Genomic DNA, 25,978 nt, shown 5'->3' on the forward strand with positions numbered 1-25,978 from the left:
GGGCAATTAGGCAAACTGCTTCACGTGCGCATCTAAAGCAAACAGGGAAAACTCTGCTGATACAACAGTACAGTCAGGTGTCTTCTGCGCTGCTGAAGCTCTGATAAGAGTTGCGTGGTCTGAATGCCCTTACAAATGTCCATTTAAGACAAGTGCTGCAGGTGCACGTCCGAGGTAAAGGGGAAGAGCAGCCTGGATGCTCACCAGGTTTACCTCCTCTCTTCCGCGTGGCAGAGCCGCAGCGTGCAGGCCGTGGCCACGTTTTCGGTATGCCTGCAGTTCTGCAGACAGCTCAGCAAAAGCAGCAGCCTGTCCTTAATGTGGATGGCAGGAAAACGTGGCAATAGCATTGTGAACTGCTCGGCTAGTTAAAATGCTGCATAACGATACCGAAGGGCCAGCAGATCCTGCGCTCGCGTGTCTGAGGCAAGCGGCAATAGTAGCTGGCTGGAGGAGAGGACGGTATGCAGCAGTCCTAGTTTTTTTTCCATATGGTAGCACCTTTACAGCCAGTGGTTTGAAATACTCAGCCTTGGTTTTGCTAAATTTTAATGACATAGTTGGGGAAACTGCCAACTGCAGCTCTGACGAGGGGCTGTCGGCACGCGGGGCAGGGGGTTCCCGCACCAAGCACGGCGCGACCTGGACGCTGGCTGCGCCCGGCGGTTCCCGCCAGCGTGATGCTCTAGGCTCAGAGGCACCCGAGCAAGCTACACAAGACTGGATCAGTATTTTAAATATCTGCAGCTGGCAGGCTTGGTGGCCCACGTTTAGATGTCTACTTCCAGGCTATTTTCTGCGTAGTTGTTTTTCCGTGGCCGCAGACCCACAGGAAGAGACCATAAACCAGTGGTTAACTAAACTGACTGTGCAAGATCTCCAAGTTTCCTGCATAGCGCCTTTGCGGCTTTGCAGGAGAAGCGTGGCTGCTCGGGCAGTTTCTGCTGACCTTCGGCGTTAGCTCAGTGCAGGCGGAGGAGACGCGTTGGCCGCCTCCGTGCCCCGCGGCCAGGGCATCGGCACCTGCCCCAGCGGGGTCAGGGTTCAAGACACAAACACAGAGCAGTGCCACAAGTGATTTGGGTAATAGTCTCACATTTTTGTGCAATAGCCTGAGCTGCTCTGGGAAGGGTTGTGCCGGGATGGGGGTCTCCAGCCTGTCCCCGGGCAGAGCTTCTCCCGACAGCCCCGGCCCCACCGCGATCCCACGGGATGAGGGTGGGTGCTGATCCCAGGCCCAGAGATCCCTTCTCCAAAAGGTCCATAGGGTTGCAGGACCTGGGGACAGCGCGACGTCTCCTGAGCGTCAGCATCGTTGCAGACGCGGATGCTCTCGCCCATGCCGAGCTGCCTTTATTCAGAACGGGCCTGTTTTTGAGGAAGCCACTATTTTGCATTTGACTTTTGGTATTTTATTTCTCGTTTTTTCTCTGTGTGGGGGTGTAAAGAGGAAGAGAGTGCCAGTCCCTCCTGGCCGTGCGTTAGCAGCTGCCCACTTCCCCTTTCGTTTTTCCCAGGCATCCGGGGTGCTTGCAGCATTGGGGGGAGCAACGAGGCTGGTCAACCCCCACTCCTTACAGAGCATTTTCCACTGGGGTCTTTTCCTGACAAACTAGGGCCAGCCGCCCCGCACAGTGAGGACGGGAATGGTAGAGCGTATCTGCTGGCATAGCTGGAAGCGTCAATAAGTTCTAACCGTGGTGGCAAATAAAGTCTGTGCTAATTTGTTCACGTCTTCCTGTGCAGTTAATTTGCTAGGGCTGCTGAAGTGGCGCTCAAAGCCCAGCCTCCTGGCTGGGAACCTCCAGAAGCTGATGAATGTGGATGGAGGGGAAGTCATCAAGGTAAGATGAGCAGCTGCTGGGGCCTTTGCTCTCCTCCTCTTCCCTTCCCCGAACCTGCCCTTCGTGTCCCCACGTCTGCGGCTTTCTCGCTCCCCCAGCGGCAGAGGGATATCGATGCTCGGAGGGGAGGGTTGGCAGCAGCGCGCTGCAGGTGTTGCACGGGCAGTGTCACCGTGGCAGTTTTAGGACAGATCAAGCTGGGGAATTGTCTCCTGGAACAGGGCTGGGAGCTTCAGACTGAGAAAAGCTGAGAAAATAACACAGAAAACAATTCTGCCCCAAGACAGATCTTTCCCTCTGTCAGAGATGGATCCAGGATGATGCTGGAGTTAACGCTTAAGCCCTCAAACCCCCTTTTTCTCCTCCAGTTCCTCCAAGACACTTTGGATGCTTTGTTCTCCATCATGATGGAGAATGCGGACACGGATGTCTACGACACCCTTGTCTTTGACGCCCTGGTGAGTAGGTCTCTGTCTCCCCTGCGTCGCTCTGACCACAGGTCTGACCTGCCAAGCAGCTTTCCACCAGCCTCATCCGCTCAGGTGTCTTCAGCCTTCCCTGGGCAGGCGGAGGGAAGCCCAGCATTTTGCTCTGATCCAGCAGACAAATTACCAGAGATGTCCAAAAGAGCGTAAGACTGAGGGGGTTTTTGAGATGGGATTTGCTGGATCTGATCAGGCACGCAGCGCTGAGAGCCGTCCAGCCACGTCTAGGCCGCTCCCTGGGCTGAGCAGAGCCTGGACCCCCCGGCTCTGGGCAGAGGCCGTGAAGGTGGCTGGACTCTCCAGGTGAGGACAGCAGTAGCTGCAGTTCGAGCAAAGCTCAAAGGTATTTTCTCTAGAACAAGCAGTGAAAGCAGCGTCAAGAGACAAGCGTGATCCTAGCGGACAGCCCGGGGAGCGTCAGGCCAGAGCAACTGCTGCACTCCCGCCCGAGACACCGGGCACCGGTGACGGCATGAGCTCTGGGCAAACCGGCCGTGAAGCATCTGAGATTCAGGGCCTGCCGCGTGCTTGGGCGCCGCTGGGACCCGCTGTCTCAGCGGAGCGGGCGGGCTGGCAGGAGGCTCCCGCGAGGGAGATGAGCGCCGCCCTGGGTTTGGTCTGTGGGTCCCCGGCTGCGCCCCGGCGTCGCCTGGAGCTCTGCTCTGCGTCTCTCCCCCAGGTTTTCATCGTGGGCCTCGTGGCCGACCGGAAGTTCCAGCACTTCAACGCCGTGCTGGAGGCTTACATCCGGCAGCACTTCAGCGCCACGCTCGCCTACAAGTGCGTGCTCAGCGCCCGCGGGGCCGGGGCCGGGCGGCTCGGGGAGCGGAGCCCCGGGCGCCCCGCTCAGCCGCCCGCCGCTGCCCGCCAGGAAGCTGCTCTCGGCGCTGACGCGGTACGTGGACCGAGCGAGCCAGGGGGAGCCCTGCGAGCCGCTCATTCGCACCTTCAAAGCCCTGGAGTACGTCTTCAAGTTCATCGTCCGCTCCCGGCGCCTCTTTGCCCAGTAAGTCCCGGTCCCGGTGGCCGCCCTGCGCCGGGCTGTCCGGTGCTGAGCCGTGGGCGCGCGCCCTCCGCCGCCGGCACGCTCTGCCCTCGCTCTGCCGCCGCCGGGCCCTTCCTGGCGCCCGCTGCCGCACCTGCGGGCTTGGGGCAGCGCCGGGCTCTTCCTGGGCGCTCTTCATCGTGCAGGACAAGGCCAGAAGGGGCCTGCAGAGGTCCCGCAGTGCACCGTGCCCCCAGGCGCCGCTGCCTCTGCTTGCACCCTTCCTGGCAGAGCGGTTTTGTAACGCGCTCTCAAAAACCCGCAGTAGTGGAGCCAACATGCCTGTCCCGGGCAGTCTGCCTAGCGTCTAATCCAGGAGCTCCCCGCGGCTCTCGGAGCCCGTGTTTCTTGTCCCGTTCCCAGCGGAGACGCTGACCCGCTCGCTCCTGTCTTTGCTGCGTTTCGCGCGCTGGCCGCCGTCATCGTCTCCCTGCGGCTGGCCCTTCTCCGGGGCGCCCCGGCCCCGGCAGCGCCCCTTCCCTGGCAGCTGGGCTGGGAAGCGGTCCCGTCCCGGGGGCGATGCTCCCGAGCGAGGCTCAGCTGTGCTCCGCTCCAGACTCTGGTCTTTCTTTGCCTACCCAGGCACAAACTGTTCTGAAGTTTCTTTCGTTGATTTTTTTTTTTTTCCCTTCGAGAGGAAAACTTTGCGCTTATCTATAGTGAATCACAGCTTATTTATTACCGAGCAGTTTTGTGATAGGCTGAGATCGGTTTGCACTCTGATCCCGTCGCCTGGCCCCGCGTGGTTCCCCCACCCGTTCCCATGTTATCCCCGGCTCGCCCGGTAGCGTTCCCGCGGTTCCTGCAGTGCAGATACGTGGCCCTCACACGAGGTGTGAACGACAGCAATGCTGTTAGCCTTGTGACCCCTGCCGCTTTGGGCAAGGACCACACAGATACGTCCGTAGTACAGACGACAGGTTTGGCATCAAAGGGTTATATGAAGTACCTTCTCTCGCCGCAATTTAAATGATGCACACGGCTCCTCAGGCCACTTCATGAGCTGCTCCATCGCACTTCAGCCTGTCACTGTGCTTTTGAATCATTTATAACACAAACAACGTATTTGCAGTCTCCAGGGTATCCCTTGCATCACCACAAAACCGAGCGTGGTGCGCGGCTTGTCTGAGGAGCTGGAGCGGGGTCTGGGCTGTGCGAGCTCCTTCCCTCCCAGGCGCCCCGTTTGGGTGGCTCATGCCCCATCCGCAGAGGCTCGTCTTGCTTCTCAGCCCCGCTCAGTGTGAGCCTCAGCTGCATTTTGCTCTTGCAGCCCTCGAGAAGGTCCCCAGGAGCTGCCTGGGGTGGTCTCGGGGTAAACGAGACCTTCCTTGCCCAGGCAGCTCCTGTTACGGAGGTGCAACACATTGAAGATAGTTCCCAAAACTCATTTCCTTCCTGGAGAGACCCACGTGACCCTTGGAGAGCCAGAGGGGAGACAGCAGACGTGTCCTCCCTGGGGAAGGCCACCCTGGATGCCTCCAGAGCCATCCCGGGCTGGTTTCCTTGGCTTCCCCGGAGAAGCCTTGTGGTTAAGCCCCTATGGAAAGAAATGGGACAGCAGGAATGAAGCACATGGGCGCTTGAATCCCATCCTTATCTGCCTGGAGCACGATGAGACGAACCCCCCTGAGAAGGCTTGTGCTGGCCAGAGAGAGAAGGTTGAAAGAAGTTTCCAGATGAAGTGAAAAACTTCTTAAAAAACAGCAAATCGGAGTCATCAGAAAAACCAAGCTATGTTCCTGTTTCATTCCAAGTAGAAGGCACTGAAAGTTGAAATGATCCCAAAAGAGCAGCAGGAAACAACGTCCCTCGGCAAATGGCAGCCAGAAGAGGGCAGATGAGCACAGATTAGCTTGGGAAATGAGCGCAGTTGCCTTGGGACCACGCGCAGCGCTCCTGCCCGTGCTGCTGGGATGTACAGGGAGGCACACGGTCGTCTTCCTGGGAGCAGAGGAAAAGCACAGGCTCTGCTTGGGTCCGTGGGAAAAGTCGAGGGCTGCGGGGAAGCGCCCGGGCGCGCGGGAAGCCCTTGCCCAGCTGGTGCAGGCGCTGCTCTGCCTCCTGTTCGCGGGCTGCGCTGGGTGCCCAGCGCCGAGACAGCCTCGGAGGACCCGTCCGAGCGCCACGTCATCCTCGCGGTCTCCTTTGCCGTCCCCGAGCGCTCCCCGCATCGACCGCGACTGCCGCGCGCCGCGTCTGCGCCGGGCACGTGGCTGCAAGCCCTGTCTCTCCTCAGGCTTTCTAATCGCCATCGTCTGCCAGCGATTCCCAGGGTCTCTTCCGCAGCCGGGCATTGCTGCAGGGCCTCCGGGGGTGCGCCGTCACTGAGCTGAGCTATCTACTTCTTCATTATATATGGAAACATAGAGCAAATTCCCCAGCTCGTCAAACTTTTGGCAAAGAAAATTAATTATATGGAGCATTTGCAAACAGCCTTATGAATTAGTTTGCATTAAAATAAAGGCATCCCTGAAGACATTTAGTATTTTTATTCATCTTTTCTTTATCTCAATGATCTTAACAGTGGAATAACATGAACTCTTCAGATCTTCTAAATACTTAAAATGGTACTAAATCTTGTACACAGTCTATAATTTAAAGAAATTAGGTTGTAATTAAAATAAGTCGCTGCAGATTGCTGTATCTATTTGATTATGTATGCCACAGACGGAGTCAGATGAACAGCTCGAGTACCTCTTATGAGGATCCCTGGTCGCTGCGAGGACGTCAGAGCGGCAGCCGCCGGGGCGGCAGGCTGGGCACGGCCGGAGGGCACAGCATCACCTCCGCCTCTGTGCTCACCGCAGGGAGGCAGGTGCTTCCCGTTTTTGATTCATCCTACTTCTCCTAGGCTAGGAAGTGTCGTCTGCTGGAGCCTGGTGGGTTGTAAAGGGGCTGAATCCACAGCGCCGGCGTTAGTAACACCGTGCTTGAACCCGCTGAAATAACCAGCCGGTCACTCCTCTGCCAAGAGCTGCCCCGTGTTGTTTTCAGCCTGACTTCTCATGTGACACCCTGGTGCATCACCTGGAGGAGATGGTGACCATGCTCACCCTCTCCAGGCCTTCCGGCACGTTGGAGACCTCCCACGTCCCCACATCCCCATGTCTTCAGGCTGAGTTTTGGTAACCCAGTCACTGCTGTGAGCCATTCCTGGTATTTACGTGTCTCCATCATCTTTCTCCAAACTTCCTCCGGTTCCACCCTGTCCTTTCTGAGGAGGGGTGTCAGAGCCGCACGCGGCTCAGGAGCACCGTGCGTTTGTGCAACGGTATGATGGCAAAGTCTCTTGTTTTCCATTCCTTTCCTATTAATTCCTAACATTTGTTCAGTTTTTTGACTGCTACCGAGGGAAGTTTCCCTGCAACGGTTTATCGTAGCCCTGAGACGTTGCCCCTGCGGTGTCAGCTCCAGCCTGTCGTTTGTGTGGGAAGTTGGGGTTGCTCTTTCTCGCCTGCATCACTCTGCGTTTATCTGCTTTGTATCGCGTGGCCGGGTTACGCGGTCCTATAAGGTCCTTCGGCAGCTCCTCGCAGTCAGCCCCCGCTCCTGCTTCCCAGGGTAACTTACATCATCAGCAAACTTCTGTTTGCTCCTCTGTGCTCATCCTCTTCTCCAGGTCTTGATGTGTTGGGCTGTCCCCGGTCAGCACACGGCACTGAGGGACTTCACCGACTTCCTCCTCTGAGAGAAGGGATCATTTCTCCAACCCTCTGCTCCTCTCTTTTAACCAAGTATTCACCCGTTTAGGAACCCCCCCTTCATCCCATGGTTGCTGAGTTTCTTGACGAGCCTTTCTTTAGTGAGGGGCTTGGCTGAGGCCTACTTGGGTTTCCAAAAGGCTTGTCACAACTGACCATCCCTCTCCAGGTTTTTGCTGGAGACTTCTTCAAAAGAGTGCCAGGAGGTTTATAAGGCAGGAGTTCCCTTTCCAAAAGCCACATTGACTCATCTTTATCATGATTTTTTTATTATAATCCATACTAATTTGCTTAGTGTGGTGGTAGCCAAATAATTTTCCTGCCTAGCTTAATTGACAGCGCTTGAAAGATTTCCTGTGACACTCCTTGAGCTCAGTTGCGTGTCAGAGTCGCAGTGCTGTAGGAGCTGAGAAAGGGGTGCCTGCGGGGCCTCCGCAACCCCGAGAGGCACCGGGCTTAAAGACAGGCTCTTGCTGCAGGTTTTCTTGATGAAATCTTCCAAAGCAGCAGGTCAGTAATAAATTAAAGACCATATTGACCCGTGTCTGCTGCAGTAATGCAAATCAGCAGTAATCTTGGCTTAACTGAGAGGCGCGCTCTGACTGCTTTATAGTGCTCTGGGTTAAGTCATTACTTAAAAGTTCAGAAATCAGTGTTGACAATATATCTTAAAATCATTAAAAAGAATGCATGGTATTTATGTATGTCATCTTTAACATAAAATTACAGAATTTTGTAGGCAAGAGTTTAAGACCGAGGTGAGCTCAACAATTCATGCTTTTTAGTTATGGGCAGTTGCATTACAAAAGGGACTAGGCGAAAAATCTAACAAATCTCTAATAAACAATGATTATTGCCGGGTATCGCTGTTGTGAGAATAAGGACTGTGTGTGGCCCTTCATTTTCTTTTGCTTATTTTAACACATATAGGCTTCTTTAAAGGTAGCTTAATCCCAGATTTCCTGGCCTTATGTCTGGTTTTTGTGCAAAGCATCAATGAGCACCTACCACATGAGGGAGCTGGCCAGGCCGCTGCCGGCGGTGGGAAATCCCACTCCCATGCGGGAAGGAGCCCAAGGACAGTGCCAAGAGCTTTGGGACACGCGCTCCAAGGAGCAAGGCTGGAGGAATGGGGTTTTCTGGGGAGTCTTGCATTTTTTATTAACTTTTTATCTACTAGATGAGATGGAGAGAAATATCTTGAGTGAATCTAAACTTTTTACCTGAAAGTTGGTCAAGAGATATGAACTAACAGCTACTCAGCTAATACATGCATTTGTTTTAGCACAACTGAGACACCTCAGGCAAATTAACAGGCTTGTTCCCACTGTCAAATCTGCATTTTCTGTGTTCCCTTGGGTTCATTTACCGGAGAGGAAAGATGGATTTGAAAGCAGAGCAATCCAATTGTAGTTTTATAAAACAAAGAAGCAAAATCTTTACAAAAAGTAGATTCAGTAAAAACAGCTGGTAAGCAAAAAATAACAAATCTTGTTTGTTCTACCGCAATATGCACAATTAAAAAACAAAACACATTTTGCTTATCATGATGGAGGTTGGGGCTCCAAGTGGAGATCAGATTAGGCTGGAAGATACGTCTGTCTCCACAGCCAAAGGATAGGTTACTTTTTTATTCCTAATTTCCTCCATTCTGTACCTGCAAATCATTCACCAGTAGGCTTGCCTTTTTCATATACTATATCAATGGGTTGAATAAATTAGCTCAAATATGACCTATTTTTCACAATGAGTTATTAGGGTAAATCTTATTCTTGTAATTCTGCATGTGATTAACAGTTTTGAATATTTCTTGCAGTATTGCAAGTCTCATGGCTAAAATTCCCCAAGTATATTGCTTTGTTCTGTGACTGATAACACAATTCATGTTCGGCTTGCAGTGCTCAGTAGGTTTCCAACTAAGACGGGAAGACACCGGCCTCCTTTGATATGACTTCAGTCTTATAAAATAGTATAAAAGAGGTTTATAGACATACCTATATATGAACGTGTATGTAGCATATATAAATACTATAAAAGAGCAAAGAGTCTTTAATATTGCTAGTGCTACCCATGTTAAGCAGTGCTCCAGAATTGTCCCAGAGGCCGGGCAGCGACTGCCCGCGGGGGCTTGCTGCCACGCTTAGCTGCAGCCAAACGGCAGCAAGGAGCCGCAAGGAGTTGCGATGGCCCGTGCAAGAGTGCGTCGCCGGCTGGCCCGAGGGACGGGTGGGCGGGCGAGCGGCGCTGGCGGGCCCGCAGTGACGCCCCGTGCGTTTGCAGGCTCTACGAGGGGAAGGAGACGGCCGAATTCCAGGAGTTGCTGCAGCGCTTCTTCCTCGCCCTAAACCAGCTGATGAGATGCCCGCAGGAGGGTCCGACGCTGCTCGCCCAGGTACGGCGCGCCAGGGGCCACGGTGGGGCTTGGGGGGGTCCCAGGCTGGGTGCCGGGGCACGCGGCAGGGCGCATGGACAGACGCACGCTGTGCTGTGCCAAACATGGGGCTGCAGGCAGAGCTTGCCAGCTGGCCCCACGCACGGCTGCAGCGGTGCAGCACCGGTGTTCCTGCGTGCTGACCTGCATGCACGGGGGGGGAAGCTTGCCTAGGCTCCCCGTGCCGACGTCCCCACGCACGGCTGCAGCGGTGCAGCACCGGTGTTCCTGCATGCTGACCTGCATGCACGGGGGGGGAAGCTTGCCTAGGCTCCCCGTGCCGACGTCCCCACGCACGGCTGCAGCGGTGCAGCACTGGTGTTCCTGCGTGCTGACCTGCATGCACGGGGGGGGGGAAGCTTGCCTAGGCTCCCCGTGCCGACGTCCCCACGCACGGCTGCAGCGGTGCAGCGCTGGCGTTCCTGCATGCAGACCTGCATGCACAGGGTCGGGGGGGGGGGCTCGCCTAGGCTCACTGTGCTGGTGTCCCCACGCACGGCTGCAGCGGTGCAGCGCTGGCGTTCCTGCGTGCTGACCTGCATGCACAGGGTTGGGGGGGGGGCTCGCCTGAGCTCCCCATGCATGACTGCGCTGGTGCAGCACTTGCGTTCCCGTGCGCAGCCGTCATAGGCCCTGCTCGCGGCAAGAGGCTGCGGCACAGGTCCAGGGCAGCCTGTCGAAGGGGTAGCAGAGAGCATTCACTACAGAAGCGGCTGCTTCTGCACCCTGGAGCTGCCCAAGGGCCAGCGCATGGCCAGGCCTTGCAAGCCGCTGCGTGGCTGTCTGGTGCCACTCGATGCTCTCCGCCGCAGAGCAGGCGCCCGTGAAGCCATGCCGATGCTGGGGGAAGGGTCCTTCTGGACCCCGGAGCTGGGCTGGCTGCACGCCTCACCATGGCTCGGGCGCTGCATGTTGCAGCCGGGGGCGAGTGGAGATGGAGCCGTTTGGGCTGCAGGTCTTTGTGGCCGTGGCTTGTTCCTCAGCCTTGTTTTAGGAGCAGCGGGTGCCAAAGCCCCTCCAGCTTCCCTTGTCATTAGTGCTGTAGAGCAGCGCCTTATCTGCCGGGGGAGCTGAGAAGAAAACGCGACTGACTCATCTACATTCTGTGAAGTTAATTGGAGGGAGGACAGGAGTCAGGTCTGGCTTTGGTATCGTGCCGGAGATGTGGCCAGGCGGCAGAGGGATCGCTCCCGGGACGAGGTGTGCAAGCCCAGGTCTGCGGTGGGCGGTGGGGCTGCTCATCGTCCCTGCAAGCGGGGCCATCGATGAGTCGGGCTCAGGACCAAGCGGCGCGGGGGTTCCCACGCAGGGTTTAGCAGATCGGGGGAGCTCCTTGCCAACGCGTTTTGTGACTGCAGAAGGTTTACGTGGGCTCAAGGGTGGGGTGGACACAGGCATGGAAGAGAAACCCATTCGCAGCTGCAAACAGACCCCCCCCCGCGTCTGCTCCACCAACGCAGTTATGCTAATAATAGGTTTTAAATGTAGACTAGACCTTAGAAGTCAAGCATACAGATCTTACTTTGGAATACGAATTGGAGTGCATGACTGCGAGTACCTGTATTAATTATTGCTCAGCATGTGCAGTCGGTGCCAGAAGACAGTTCTGTGAATAAGGCGCTGCCGTGCAGGTGTGTTGCCGAAGAGCTCGGTGTGACCTCTTGCCCTGCTCCTCAGGGTGCTTCTAGGAGCTATGGCAAGGTTCGTGTTTGCTCTGCCCATGTGCTCTGGGCACAGTGATTTCCCTGTCTTTTTGTCATAGAAACCAGAGTCCTTTGCTGCTGAGCATCTTATGGGCTAATGTTTTCCCTTTTTTCACAAGGGACTACTGTTTCTGTGTTGCATTTACTTTATGGCTTTCTTAGGTAGTGTCTTATAAATTAACATCACTACAAAAGTAATTTGAAGAGCAATAACAATAGCTATTCTTCTCGTGAAGAGGAGGGCTGTCCCTCCTTGTCCACTTGTTCCATATAAATACCGATTGTAATTCTGATTTCTGTCTAAATACCGTTACTCTGGAAACTCTGTGGTATGGTAACCTGACTGTCTGCAATTTTACCAGGCTGATCCAAGTCCGCCTGGGTGATTTCTCTGTCACTCAAGGCCCTGATTCAGGCCTGAAGAAGACACTTTTTGGAGATGCATCCAGACTAGAGAGACTAGCTCCCAGGTGCAGAGGAGAAAGATCTGCCCATGCATCACCAGCAAAGGCACTGCTGCAGCTGGCCTTCTGCCAAGACCTGGAATAGCAGTGATAATAGCAAAAAAATAGCTATGAGGTGCACGTGGTGTAGCAGGATCTGCCAGCTGTCTGTCAAAAGTGTCAGAGAGGAGACGAGCACATGTTGGGAACGAATAAAACAGAAGTTTTAGGAGAAGTCATCCTAGGTGTCTAGGCAAGGGCTGGGTAAACAAGTGTGTGCTTCATCCTTGAGGTACTCTAAGGCTGACGCCTTACAGGGGATGTCATGGCTTTTAAAAGACGAGACTGTAGTTATTGTAGACAACCTGGTACGTCAGTGCTGATAGGAATCCAGACGAATCTATGTCACAGGGCAGTCACTGGCTACCGGTCTCAGGAAGACATTTTTTCTGTATTGCAACACTAATATGGTTCTTTCAGTGTGCTCGAGGCATTGTGAGTGCGTGTAATAACCTAACTTCTTTTAAAAGCAGACTGAAAAATTGTACATGGTGGTGTTCCATCATGTACAATTGCACTGCTACAGCTTCAGGACATAATCCTTTAATTCCGTGGAATAGAGTTGATGGGGTGCCATCCTCTACCTAGAGTGACCTGTTGGAAGCATGTTATTATTTTCAGACTTTTGCTTATTCTACTCCTGCTAGGTTTTTAAAGTCTGACTACTCTTTCTGCTGATAAAGATTGAATTCTGCAGTGAGAGCTGAGCTCCTCACTAGGAGCTTTTCCCATGAAAATAGCCTTTTTTTGATTGCTATCACTTTGATTGACAGAGTAGGAGAGATTTATGCCCTTTTGGGAAATCCATGTTGCTTTCTTTAAGGAAAATTTGCCCCTTAGAACTCATACCAGGTCCTTACTTAAGGTATTGCCCAAGTTTCAAGTAAGTCTAGATGCCATGGTCATGCTGTCTCCAAAGTCCTGCCCTGGCACAGCTCGGGCTGCATTGCGCACTCTGTGCCGTGTTATTTTGCAGTAGCAGGACAAGATCCTTCCTAAAGACATTCCATCTGCTCGTGTCTCTTTTGAGCAGTCCGGAGATGTGCATACTTTGACTCAGAAATCTTATAACTGCCTGAGGACTTTGCGATGGCTCCTTAGAGGGTGGCAATGAAAGAGGAGCTCGTTTAATCAGAGCTGGGCGACATCACTGCTGTTCTTATGTTGACGTCCCACCAGGGCTCCCGGGTCATTTTCAGTCATTGGTTGCCAACTTAGAAGTTATCAGTTTTGCAAATGTAGCCTGTATTTATTATTTCTAAATGCATGGCTTTGCACTTAGCTGCCTTGCAGTACGTAGTGTTTACTCGCACCAAGCATGATATGTCATCCAGGTCTCTTCCTTGCAGTAATTCATCCTCCTCATTGCTAACTGCTAACTGTGTTGTTGTGTGATCTGCAAACATTAGCAGTAATGAGGTTTCTCTCAAGGTCATTGGCAAAAATGCTTCACTGGGTGATAGAATGCCCAGATGAAATTATTCAGCATGGAAGTAAAAATCAGAAAGTGGTTTTAAAAGCAAAAAAGCACCTTAACTTTAAATGCACGATGATGGGCTCTGAGCTGACTAACACACCATGGATGAGACCTGGGACTATAACGGATAGTGCTATGGCAACGTCAGCTCAGTGCTTAGCACTGATCAGAAAATGCTCGCTAAAAGTTGGGAAATATTAGGAAAAGAATCAAGAAGAAAACAGAAAATATTATTTGCTGCAGTATAAATCCATGGTGCATCTGTGTTTTGAATGTCATGTGCAGTCTGGTATCCACCTTTGAGAGCACACAGAGTCAGTCTGGAACAGCCCCAACAAAGGAGGACCAAATGTCTGGGCCAGCTTTCACATGGATCACCTGTCTGGGTCAGACCTCTTCCTCCTGGAAAAGAGATGGGTAGGGAGATCGGACAGAGAGCTGTGGGTTCATGTGTGACTGGAGAAAGGAATAGGGAATTGTTCATGGTCTCGTCCAACTCGCGAAAGAGGGAGCATCTAATGAACCCGGTAGGTGTCTGATTCAGAACAAACAAAAGAAGGTGATTCTTCATGCAGCGTGCCGTGGGTCTGTAGAGCTCCTTGCGGTGGTCTGTAACTCCGCCAGTTCAAGGACAGCTGTCAGATCTGTGGAAGAAAAATCCACCCATGGTTATTTAAATACAAAGACATTTCTGACTCAAGAGGCCCTGATCTACAGCTTGCTGGAGGCTGGGAGAGTGGTCTTCGGAAGTGCCGCTCCATGTTTGCTAACCCAGCAAGATCCCATGCACCTCCTCTCTCAGCCTGGGTCCATGTGCCCAGCCTCATGCTGCCACTCCTCGCTCCTCTGATAAGCCTTGCACAAGGTGTACACATTGCTGTCTCATTTAGTGGTCTCCTGTGCTTGTTTCCTGGCCTTGGCTTACCCTGTCCACAGTTGTTGTGTTGTTTCCCACACTGGTTCCTGCTGGACCCCAACTGCAGGGTTTTACTATCCAGACCTGATGGTGTATTCTTAAAACATATTGTTTTCTTAGTCTTGCATGTGGACTTTGTAGCTGCTTTACAGAGCTTGCAGACCCCCTAAAACCCAGCTGATGGCTCCTAAACCTGAGAGGACCAGCTCCCATCCAGTAGCGGAAGGTGATACCCAAAAGATCTGTTAGTGGTTGGTGTCATGCAGTTTCACCTAATTCTGCCTACTCTTTTTGTTAAAGCTGCAAGTCTCTGATCAGACCAAGGCAGAGCTGATAATAGCTTGTTAGCTGGAACAGTCTTGAAAAGGCCACCTGTTTTGTGGAGAAAGCCAGTCCTTTGTTGGACTGCTTCACGCTGTGGGGCTTTGTACTATTTTGACTACTTTGTGCAATGGAAGGAGGTTGAGTCTCTTGTAACTGCGTAGTGTCAGGTCTGCTTCCCTGAGCTAAAATCAGGACAGGGCCAGGGATGAATCTATGGCATGGTCCTAGGCCAGAGAGTGGGAACAGCTCTTCAGCCACACCTCTCCAGCTTCCCTAATAAATACTGTGATTTGGTGGGTGCCTTTGATGTGAAAGGAGGTGGAAGACTACCCACTCCCTGCATGCAGCTGCCTTGCTGGTCTCCAGCCAGGAGATAAGAGTGCTTTTGCCTGCAACTGTTCCCTTTCATAGCAAGAGAGCCCTTGAGAAGAGCTTTGCTCATCCCACTGCTTCCCTCCTAGAGCCCTGATTTTCTCTGCACCTAAAAAAAATTGAATTTCGAGGTGGGATTGAGCTCCCGACTGTAAACACTTGGGCTCACGTCAGTTGCCAGGACACTGAGCAAGAAAGAGCAGAGCACCATACAGCTTCCCAGCATGGGTCTTTGCTTCACGGGAGCTGAACTAGCTCTGACAGCTGGATCCAGCGCCTGGAGAATACCCTGCATGCAGGTGGGCGTCCCCAGATAGACTCCTTCATCAGATCACTATTAGTAATGGATGTATGTCTCCCCCTGTTAATGTCTTATGAAGGAGAACCTGCTTCCTTCAGTCCTCCTTCAGCGTCGATCTGAACGCGGTGCAGCTCAACGGGGTCGAGTGGAGGAGATGGCCTCAACCACATGCGGCCACTCTGAATATTTGCCTTTACATTTGCGTTTTACAGCCCAACTCAGTGGACTCTGTTTCCATGAGGGGGATGCACACTAAGAGCTTCTGTACATTTGTTCTGAGTTTTCCCTTGTGGTCTTCAAGATGTGGCTTTTACATGCCGACCTGTAACCCGTACCGTGCAAGCACGAGGGTCACGATGACATGCACCTAGGTGCAGAGGTCTGCGCCGGTCGTGGGGTCTCTCTGCCCATCCCAGGGCTGCAGCCCTCCGCCATGGTCCGGCTTCACTGTTCCCGCTCTCCCGGCCCCCTCGGGGGCAAACGCCCAGCAATTATCCAGCTTTGTAACGCTTTCGGTCTGACAAAATGTCAGCAATGACACAGAAAAGACAGTTGATTTGAAAAAATATTTCTGTTCTTTACTTTGAAAGAAATCAGACACTGTGTTTTGTAGCTCATGGTCAAGCTGGCATACTTTTGCTATGAAAAATCAGTAGAAGGCGGTTAATCCTCAATGGTAAAAGCAATATATTTTCAAATCTGCAAGACTAGGCAATTTACCTCAGCAGTTAAAATAAAAACCAGAACCAAGTTCTGGAAGAAATCCTTTCTGAGCCATAGATGCTGATATTTAAGAAGTCCTGTAACACTGGAGAAATTCCTGAGGAATGTGAAAAATTCTGATGTCATCTCCTCTTCTAAAGGGTGAATAAGATGACCTTGCTAGTTGTAGACCAAATAAACTGACCATTGATCCTGGCTTAGTCATGGGAAGGATGCAATCAGTAAAGAATTAAAGGATAGCAGTATAATTGATATTAATCAGTCCAGCTTTACTAAACATGGAGTTTAATAAAAAAATCAAATTTAGCTGCTACTTTTTCTGAAGTTGCGATGGTGACTGAGAAAGATAACTGGCATAATACCCAAGACTTTAACAACTGTCTGACTTGATACAATATTAAAATTAGCAGTGTATAAGTTTAATAAAAGAACTATTTTTTAATCTTCTTTATATATATCTTCTTAGTCCTGAAAAAAAGTAGTTATAAGTGGAGAGCCATCGTGCTGGGATGGGTGTTGCCTTTGGCTCCCAGAGGAACTAGCTCTGGGCTCAGCAGTTCTTGTTTGTTGGTAGGCAGCTTGGAGGAGGCAGTCGGCGCTGGTAGGCGTCCCGAAAGGCGGTGGGGAAAAGGCCTCTCGTGGCCGCCGCTGCCGGCTCCCGAGGGGCACGCGGGCTGGGGACATGCCCCGGGCGTGCAGAGCAATTTTATTGTCCTCGCTTGTAGCCAGCATCTAAACACCTGAAAGGAGTTTGGAAGGAGCTGCAGAAATTACTCGAGTCTGCTGTGTTTGACTAAGGCTAACGCGGTGCCGTCTCTCTAGAGGAGGTTAGCAGAGAGCTTGGGCCGCCTTCGCGTACCTACAGAGGGCGAAATCGCCGCTAGGGAATTGCTTAATGCGGCGGGAAAAGGAGGCGCGAAACCCAGCGAGGGAAAGGCTGGAGTTTGCCGAATTCGCACCGAAGGCGGGACCACGTCCCGGGGCCGGATGGCTGCTCCAGGCAGGGCAGCGTCTGTCTTTCTCACGTTTTTAACCGAGACCAGGGATCCTGGCAGCAGTGCAGCCATCCGGCTCAGGCTGAGGATCCACCCGGCCTGTCGCCTGCTGATGTGGATGGTGGGCGCCCAAGAAGTGTGAGAACAAGGCGCACGTTCTCATCCTTCCCCCGGGCCTCCAGCAAAACTGTGGTTCAGGGAGTTCCCAAGTCTGCTGTGGTAATCGTTATATTTAATGTTCTTTGGTGGATTCTTCTGATGTTAATTTGTCCAGGCTTTTTTTAAAGCTATGCAAATTTGCAATAGCCTCAGCTTTCTAAAACTCTTATTGTAACTCAGAGAGAAACTATGGGCTTGATGCAGAAATCACTGGGCAAAAAATTCTTGGAGCTGAATTATGTAGAGGTCAAACGTGTATAAACCTGTAGGAACTGAACCTTACTAAAGCATAGCTGTTAAAGATGCAAAACTCTGTCAGATACCGTATCTGACACTCGGGTGCCCAAAACCCTTGGGCTTCTTTGAAAGTCCCAGTCTCCACTTTTGGGATATTTCAAAGACCAGGGAAGCCTGAAAGACCAGAGAGCCTCACCAATCGAGGGATAAACAGAGCTCAGCAAATTGTTTATGCTACCTAAATCAAGCCATAAAGATAGCAAAGTAGATGTTAATGCAGAATGATAGGCAGCTTGAGCGGGGCCAGCGTGTTTGCTGTTCCAAAAAACTAGCTAAATGTCCTTCACGCAGGGGTGCTGGGTGCTGCGGCGGCGTCCCCGCTCCCAGCCCCGGCAGCAGCGATACCCCGTCAGGGCTGTGAGCAGCGTTAGGAGGTTTTACAGGTAACACCAGCGAGGGTCCACGTGTTTGAATAGTCTCACTGTAGGAACATCTGTGGTTTCAGAGTGAAAACTGGAAATAGTTGTCCTTATTTACAATGATACATGGATATTACTGTAGTGGTTTTGGGTGCTTGGCTTGATGCTGGTGGCCCACAAGAGAAGACCGGTCCCGGCGGAAGGTCCCTTCCCGGAGGAAGGCAGTGGTGAAGGACCTGGTGGCCGAGTGCACTGTGAAGTGTTTGACGTGGGGCCGGGCTGAGCAGGGAACGCAGCAGCCGCAGTCCGGGGCGACGCTCGGAGCGGAGCGGTGGGAACCGTCCTGCCGGCGCGGGAGCGGGCAGCCAGGCGGGACCCGGGCAGCGCGGGGCCCCTCGGAGCCAGCGCTCTTCTCTGCTTCCAGGGAGCAGCCCTGAAATACCTGCCTTCGATCCTCGAAGACGTGTTTGGGATCTTCGACTCTTCCGTGCTGGGGTAAGAGCCGCTTTCCTCGCTCCCTCCCTGGCCCGCGCCTCTGCGTCTGCTCCCCGGCCCCGAGCTGCCGGTGCGGCCGGCGCAGGTCCAGGAGCGCTGGTGGAGGGGGAGCCCTCCGGGACGGGATGGGACAGGACGGGACGGACGGGGTGATGGCCACAGCACGCAGCTGCTCTCCTCCAGTCTGCGCAGGCTCTGCCAGCCCAAGAAAAGTCAAACATAGCAGAAAAGCATCCTTTGGATCCAAAGGAGCCTTGTTCTAAAGTTACTGGATTAAGTCCCAGAGTGCACAGAAGGAGCAGCTCTATGGAAGGAGAAGCTGCCTCTTTCACTCGTCGTAGGGCTTGCGGAAGTGCTGGCGTTTCCCATTGCACAATTCCCCTTCGGCCGGGGCTGTGCGACGGCAGGGCTCGTGGAGGGCTCTGGGCCGCGGAGGGGGAATCGGAGCACAGGTTTGGAGCAGCCCACCACCACCCTGGGACATGTGGGAGATGGAGACGTAGCACATGGGCCCAGCTGAGCGGACTCTGCAAAGCAGTTTCCATCTCAGACTGGATTTTGCCTCAGATGGAGCCTCCCACCCAAAGGACTGGTGTCAGCTAGTTTGGACACGTTCAGTGTTTCAGCTGTTTGTAAGGGCTGCTGCTCAGAAAAATGGAACTGTTTTTTCTGATGCATATAAAGTATCTCCTTACCTCTCAATGCAAAAATAAGGAAGGATTTTCTTCAATCTTTTCCAGTAGCCTGCCCTTTAGGCAGAGGCTGGGCCTGGAAAAACATCAGTCCCAAACGTGTCCTTGACAGGAATTTATGAGAATGCAAAAATTCTTGGGGGCTTTTACAGGGGGCATCCCCGTACAGCCATCTGCTGCAGGAAGGGGCAAGGCGGCTGCCTCGTGGTTTCGTACGACGGGGCCATCCCACCCAGCAGCCCTCCAGCACAGCACTGCGGGCTCTGAGCAGCTTCTCTCCTAGCCCTGTCCTGGCCAAAAGGCAAACAACAGCCGGCTCCCCCCACCTGTGTAATTTCTCTGAGCGGAAAGAGACTGCAAACGTTAGGGACGGCAGATTGCCTGTGGTTCTTGGCAGCCCTCTGTTTTAACACCTGAACCCTCTTTTCTCGGGATTGTAGGGGCTTGCTGCGGGATTTCATTGGGAACCTGCCTCCGCAGCGCCTGCTGAAGCAGAAGCTGCAGTCCCTGACGGACATAGTCAACAGCAAGATCTTCCAGTCCTACGGTAAGAAGGGGCACTCGGCGGGCCCCGCAGCACAGCCCAGCACTGAGCTTTCCCGGGGGAGGATCCTGCCTGGGAAAGCAAAGCCGGGGCGCAGGCACAGTACGGGTTCCTGCAGCAGGTATTTCCCCATTCGCTGCCTTTTCACTGGTGTTTGGATAACACAAGTGTTTTTGGGGGTCAGATCTGCAGAAAGAGGCAAACTCTTACAGCCAAAAATCATACATTACCGAGCCCTTTACTAGTATGCAGCCATCACTGTTTTAGTCAGCTTCTCTTACTGTTTTAGATATTGTCCAGTTGCAAAAGGAAATATGGGCTAGATGAAGCAATATGCAGTGGGGGTGGAAATGTTTTAGGAATGATGTTCAGAGGGAGGTTGTCAGTGATTTGCTGTCGAACTGGAAGGACATGCTGAATAGGATTCCTCAGGTCTGTCCTGAGTCTAATACTATTTGATAATTTTAGCAGTTATTTAGATTATGAAAAAGAGAGTAGGCTTGTTAAATTTTCGCTGACCAAGGCAGAAGGGACTGTAAACATACCGGAGGACAGGTTCAGAATTTAAAATAATCTTAGGGCAAATGCTTAGGTAAAAACAATTGATGGAACAAGTTCAGGATGGGGAACAGTGAGGCAGCAGCGCTGCAGGAGAGGGTGGATGGCTATATGCGATTTTGGATGCCACAGGAAACTTGTAGTTAAATTGGAGAGAGTCCAGAAGAAAGCAGTGAGCAAATCAGAGGTTGGAAGACAGGAGGTGAAAGAAATGATTGAAGGACTTGGGGTAGGAAAGGGTGCTGGAGGGAGACAGGATAAGCTTTCAAATATCCAAATGGCATCTTCAAAGAGAAGGAGAACCAGACCAGGAGTTATGGGCTTAAACTGCAAGAGAGGAAGCTCAGGTTAGCCATGGAGAACTGTCTGTGAGAGCAGGAACAGTTCTATACCTCTGTCCGTGCAGATTTTAGGAGCAGGCAACACATGTCAAAATGCAGCCGCCGAGTAGGCGGATGGCAGGACCCCGTTGCCCTCTCTGGCTCTGTTTTGCAAACCGCTGTAATTCTGTGAGTGCTCCCTGAGTCCCTCCTGCCCTGCTGAGCCTGGCGTGCGGAGGGACAGGGCCACCCCTGCTGCGGCGTGGCCAGCAGGGCTCCCAGCCGGGGAGCACGCTCCGGTTCCTCCTGCAGGGAATGCCTGCACGGTTTGCATTATGCATTATCTTGCTTGCACTTGGTGACGTGCCCACAGATGCTCGCTGGAGTGGAGAGCGTCCTCCCTGAGTAGCTGGTGTGCTGGTGGCCGGGGCGCTCCGGTGGGAGGTGGGACGTAAGTCTGAGCTTCCTTAGGCTCAGGCACGGGCTCAGGCACAGCTCATACGACTGGAGCACTGCTCTGGGTGGACATAGGCTCCTTAGGAAGGACAGGCTGGGAGGGTGGGAGGGGGAGTTGTCCTTGGTGGAGAGAGCAGCAGGAACGCCGGGAGCTCTTCCTGCGGACGGCAAGGGGCAGCTGAGAGCCCATGGGTCAGGATCAGGGGGCAGAGCAGCATGGGTGATGTTGTAGTGGGCGTCTGCTACAGACCACCTGGTCAGGAAGAAGAAGCAGGTGAGGCCGCCTTCAGACAACTGGAAGAAGCCTCATGTTTGCAGGCCCTGGTCCTCATGGAGCACTGTAACCACTGCAATATCCGCTGGAAAGACAGCACAGTAGGGTACAAGCCACCCAGGAGGTTCCTGGAGAGCATCCTGACAACTGTAACAGCGATCAAACCCTGGAGCTGGTTGCCCACAGAGGTTGTGGAGTCCCCATCCATGGAGATATTCAAAACCTGACTGGACACTGTTTGGGCAACCTGATCTGGGTCACCCTACTTGAGCAGGGGGGGTTGGACCACATGATCTCCAGAGGTCCCTTCCAACCTCAACCATTCTGTGATTCTGTGATAAAATCCCAGTGTCCTATACTTCACACAAATGTTCCAGTCTGATCTTCCACTCGTGGTGCTAGCTGCCACGAGAGACATTTGGGTCACCAATGTCCCCAGTATTGCAAGTCTGAGATCAACAGTCCGGGATGACCAGACTTTTGGAAAAGATAGGGTGAGGTCCTGTTCCATGGACTGATGAGTCCAACCTTTCTCCTTCACAATGATGACTGAATTTCTGTTTTATAGTGCAAGAGAAGTTTAAAGTATACATGAATATCTTCCTTGTCCCATGCGCACTCTCCTCTTCAGCCTCTTGGGCATCCTGCCGCAGCCCTGGAGACGACTGCATGAAGGATCATGTCCTGTCTTAAACCAGCGGGCGATAAGGGCAGCAGGGAAGGGGCTCTGTCCCCATGGGAGCCAAAGGAGACATGAAGTAGGGCTATGCCACTGGCTTTTCTTGTTGGCTGTTGGCTGTCCTTGGAGAAACAAAGAGTTCGCTCGAGAGGGCAGGGAATGGGTGTTGATGTGTGGATGAGAGTAGCAGCCTGTAGCCGGGGGCTGCGTGGGACGTGCCGCGGGGTCTGCCCAGGGCTGTCCCAGGCCGCTGAGTGCTGGCACACCAGGACAGGGCAGAAATGGAGCTGTGGGTCCTCTTCAGCCCTCACCCATGGGAGGGTTTCTACTGCCATCACTGCGTCATCTGCACGTGCTGGCAGCATTTTATTTTAGCAGAGTAATAGCTGTGTTATAGAGGGCGTGGTAAATTCTCTGCTTTGGAACCTTTCCATTAGGATTTAATGTTTTTCTAAAAAAAAAATCTGCTGCAGTTGAGGAGGAAATTGTAAACTTGAGATGCAAGAGTGCAGAATAGACTAGCGTAACGTCTGTCCTATTAGTCCCCTTTCTGCTCGGTCCTTCCCCGTTTGGGGAGGTACTGGTACTGTCCATGAAGCCTTGTGTCCCTCCATCTGCCCCAACAGAGTGCCGGGAGATGCTGCTGCACACGGCCGTGTCCGTCCTCCAGGAGCTGATTGAGAGGGGAGAGGAGGAAGACGCCTGTATCGAGCTGCTTAGCAACATCCTGGAGGTGCTGTACAAGGCCCAGAAGGTAAAGACCGTCTTCTCTACTGGTTCTTAGCTGGCTCCTATTCCCTTTTCAGCAGTGGTCTTGGAAATCATCTGACTAAATACATATGAGTAGGGCTAAGCACAAAACTCGTTCATAAGAGAAAACCTGGAAACACAGCAATGAGATGGGACGTCCCAAATTACTGAGTCTGGTCACAACTATGATATGTTTGGGACTAATCATGCTTCACCCTAAATTGAACGGGGTTGTTGGTGCCCACTGGTCCTAGCAAGAACCTGCCCAAGCTCACAGTAAAAACATTCTGATTTCCAGCCTTGTTTAGTCTATTACCAGTTCACATCAATCTACATAAGTTGGGGGAAGAGGCCTTCAAGCTAAGGAACAATATTGACCAGAGAGCAAGTACGTATAATCATGGCTGTGCCTCATGATCGCCTCACTCTGCAAACCTCAGAGAAAGGAGAGGACAGGGGAGAAAGCAACTAGTCAGCTACTGCCTGATGGCACCAGGGAAGCGTTACCTTCTTGAATTAAAAATGACAGCCATCGAATGTGAGCTAAAGCCCTGTGAGATGGCAGTCCAGGGGTGCATCCCACAGCCGAGATGCTGGTGGCCTGGACAGCGCTGGGATGGCGGGGAGCCCACCGGGAATCAGAGGCATGGGGATCTCGTGCTCCGGTGGAAGCGCCTCTCTAACCATGTCTGCAAACTGCCAGTGGTGAAACCCTTCCCTGCAGGTTCGCCGAAGGAGCCTCCCAGCTGCTATGGTTTACAAAATCAAGGAAATTGAATTAATGCTGTTCATTTGTTGTTTGAGTTATGATGATCCATAGGTCCAGCTGAAACTTAGGGTTCAGTGGGCCACACATCTAATTAGACACAGTCCCCACTGTGGGTATCTTACCACATAAATGTGCAAGGCAGCCTGCGGAAGAGAGGAAACACGGTTTGCTGAAATCCTGGTGCAGATGTGTTATCCCTGTCTTTCCTGCCTAAAGCAGAGCGCTTTACCCACAGCCCCACAGAAGAACAGCATCTCTCCTCTGGATAACAGAGGGTGCTAGGCACTATTTTGAAAATGTGTTGGCAGAAGGAAATGCTTGTGGTAAACACTGACTTGTCCTTGAGATAGCCTCTGGTGGAAATGTGTCATCTTTGCTGGATCTTAGCCCGACTTTACGGGGCGTTGTCTTTGGTATTGTTTGTTCCAGAGAGCAGAGGAGCAGAGCAGGCAGCACAGTGGAGGCAAGGGACGGCACAAGGAGCACGGTGACTCAGAGCTGGTGAGTGCCTCTTTGGCGGGCTTGGAAATGCAGCAGAAGGGAAGAAGGAATCAGGCACCCCTGCGCCTTCCAGCAAGGCTCATCTGCTTCTCACCACGGCTGCACACCCGTTTGCTTTCTCTTGGACTGCAATGTGTGGGGACCTGGGCTGCTGGCAAGGATGGAGACGCTTTATGGAAGCGATGGGGTGACAGGACTGGGAAGTGCCCTCACTGGGGGAGGTCCGTGTGTGCAATCTGTGTGGCTTTAAGCTGTATTATGAGCCACTTAATATCCTGTGCTCACACAGCGAGAAGGAGGATGTCTGTGCGCAGACCTTCATTCTGCCCCCCGCCCGAGTCCTCAGCGCTTCGTTTTGCACTTACAAGTGGTCTTTGACCCTTTCTGTTCCCTGTGATGAAAGAGTGAGGTTCCCATAGCTCTTGGGAAGCAGCCAGAGGGTACAGAATGGCCTACAGAGTTTTTCTGATCCCCTGCCAAAGGATATTGCTCTCCCTGTGCAAGGATAACACAGGGGCATGCAATACTGGAAACAGCTTACAAAAAGGTAGAATACAGCAGGCAATTACCAACAGCCACCTGAAGCTTTGACTCATGTTCGTGGCTTTGCTTGTAGGTTACTGCCCCCAACCTCATCAGTTATTCGGGCTGAGGTCTGAATTAGCTGGCACAACCTCTTCCAGGATGTTTCAAGCCAAGTCAGGACATGACATCCCCAATGCCTCCTTGCTTGCTATAGCAAGCTCTGTCCTAGGATATGCTTCACAGGACCTCGGCCAGTACCTGAGATCTAGCGAATTAAGGCCTCTCTCCAGGGCAGGTTTACCCTGGGGATTTCTCTTTCTGTAGTCATCCTCTCTGTGTTGAAGATGCCTGCTGGTGCCTTCCAGAGCAGTCATTCGGGGTCACTTTTTATTTCTGACCAACACCTGCATTTGTCTTCTCCTAGTTTTTTCTTGGATCTCTTTCTAAGGAACATAAACCAGCCCTGGTGGGTGGGAACGAAGGTCGCCCTGGTCCTGCACCCTGTCTCAGGAGGGCCCCGGAGCAGGCACCTGAGGCAGCATACGGAACGGGACAAGCGCACGTGGTGCTTCCCCAGGACATGTCCTCACCTCCCAGAACTTGTGACTCTGGGACTTCCTCGGTCAGAGGTGCTGTCCTCACTTTTGGTGGCCTCAGGTTGAGGTCATGTTGCACGTGACTGGGTGAAACGTCACAGGCCCCACGCAGCTCCTTGCACGACTCCCCTGGCGACTCCCTCCCCTGCCTGGCGGCATCACCCTTTTCCTTTCTCCTTTTCCATGGTGCAGAGATGCTACTGCAGAGTGTGGGAAGTTGAGTCATATCTTTTCCTCCTGTCCTCAAAGCTTTCTTGATTCGCAGACCTATCGTGTGCTTTAATTAGGTTGTGTTTCTGTCTCTAAGTGTTAAACTTTTTCCTGTTTATAAAAAGAACATTTGTGCGCTTTACAACTTAGAGAAGAGAAACAGTAAATGCACAGACATATCAATTATAACTCATTTTTGTAGCTATCAATAACCTCCACACTTACTCTCACATGGCAGATGTATATAAATGCTATCGCTGAAGAGCGGATGCTCTTTTCTCTGCACCTCAGCCCGTTCACTGCTCCACCGGCCTGTGAAAATGTCCTTCCCGGGGCAATCACCTCTGCCAGAAATGGCGAAATTTAAAATGGTCACATCTATGCGTGGTTTACTCCAAAAAACTTACTCCTTGCTTGCAGTCCTGACAAGACGCATACGCTGCCTGTAGAGCCCACTGCGGCGCATGTTTGGGCAGAGTAAAGACAAACACAAAGTCACTTCTGTCTCTGCCAATCTCCTCACCCTCTTCTGCAGCATGCAGTGTGCGCCCAGGGACAAAACATGAGTCTTGCAACTTGCAAGAAGCAGTGTTTAGCAAACTTAGCAGTGCCGTTTTTGTACACCTCAGACAGATATAGCTGAGACTTGCACTTAATTTGGTGACTGCTGTCACGGCAGCTGTCCCGCCTTGCACATCTCGTTACTGGAGCAGCAAATCAGCTCTTGAAAAGTAGATCTTCTGCGGCGAGCAGAATAAACAGAATAACCAGTGATGCTTCCTGGCAATCAGCCTGCACTGCTTTATTCCAGGCATATCTGAGAGCTGAATAGCAAGCTGGGATTTTCTACAGAAAAATCTCATCACTACAGTTTTTGACTGGGGGAAAAAAAGTCTCTTCAGAGACCAAAAAGTGTAAAGCTGGCAGAGAGAAGCTGACCGTGGACTTGACTAGGAGGTTTGGGAATAGAAGCC

At 52.5% G+C, this 25,978-nt stretch overlaps 1 protein-coding gene across 8 annotated transcripts in view; it reads left to right on the forward strand.

Moving 5' to 3' along the window:
• LOC104141833 (dedicator of cytokinesis protein 2-like) overlaps positions 1–25,978 on the forward strand; it is an 80,955-nt gene that overhangs the window by 15,335 nt on the left and 39,642 nt on the right. For all 8 annotated transcript variants that reach the window (XR_011141161.1, XM_068944006.1, XM_068944007.1 and 5 more), the window contains 9 exons: positions 1,747–1,844; positions 2,213–2,302; positions 3,009–3,109; positions 3,201–3,335; positions 9,356–9,467; positions 18,060–18,130; positions 19,263–19,369; positions 22,280–22,407; positions 23,602–23,673. Coding sequence is in view for 7 of the 8 variants with exons in the window: in XM_068944006.1 (XP_068800107.1) it covers positions 1,747–1,844; positions 2,213–2,302; positions 3,009–3,109; positions 3,201–3,335; positions 9,356–9,467; positions 18,060–18,130; positions 19,263–19,369; positions 22,280–22,407; positions 23,602–23,673 (914 nt within the window). In the remaining variant the exon portion in view is untranslated. The remainder of the gene's footprint in view (positions 1–1,746; positions 1,845–2,212; positions 2,303–3,008; positions 3,110–3,200; positions 3,336–9,355; positions 9,468–18,059; positions 18,131–19,262; positions 19,370–22,279; positions 22,408–23,601; positions 23,674–25,978) is intronic.

Source organism: Struthio camelus, chromosome 4, assembly GCF_040807025.1.
Source record: "Struthio camelus isolate bStrCam1 chromosome 4, bStrCam1.hap1, whole genome shotgun sequence".
NCBI classification, from domain to species: Eukaryota; Metazoa; Chordata; class Aves; order Struthioniformes; family Struthionidae; genus Struthio; species Struthio camelus.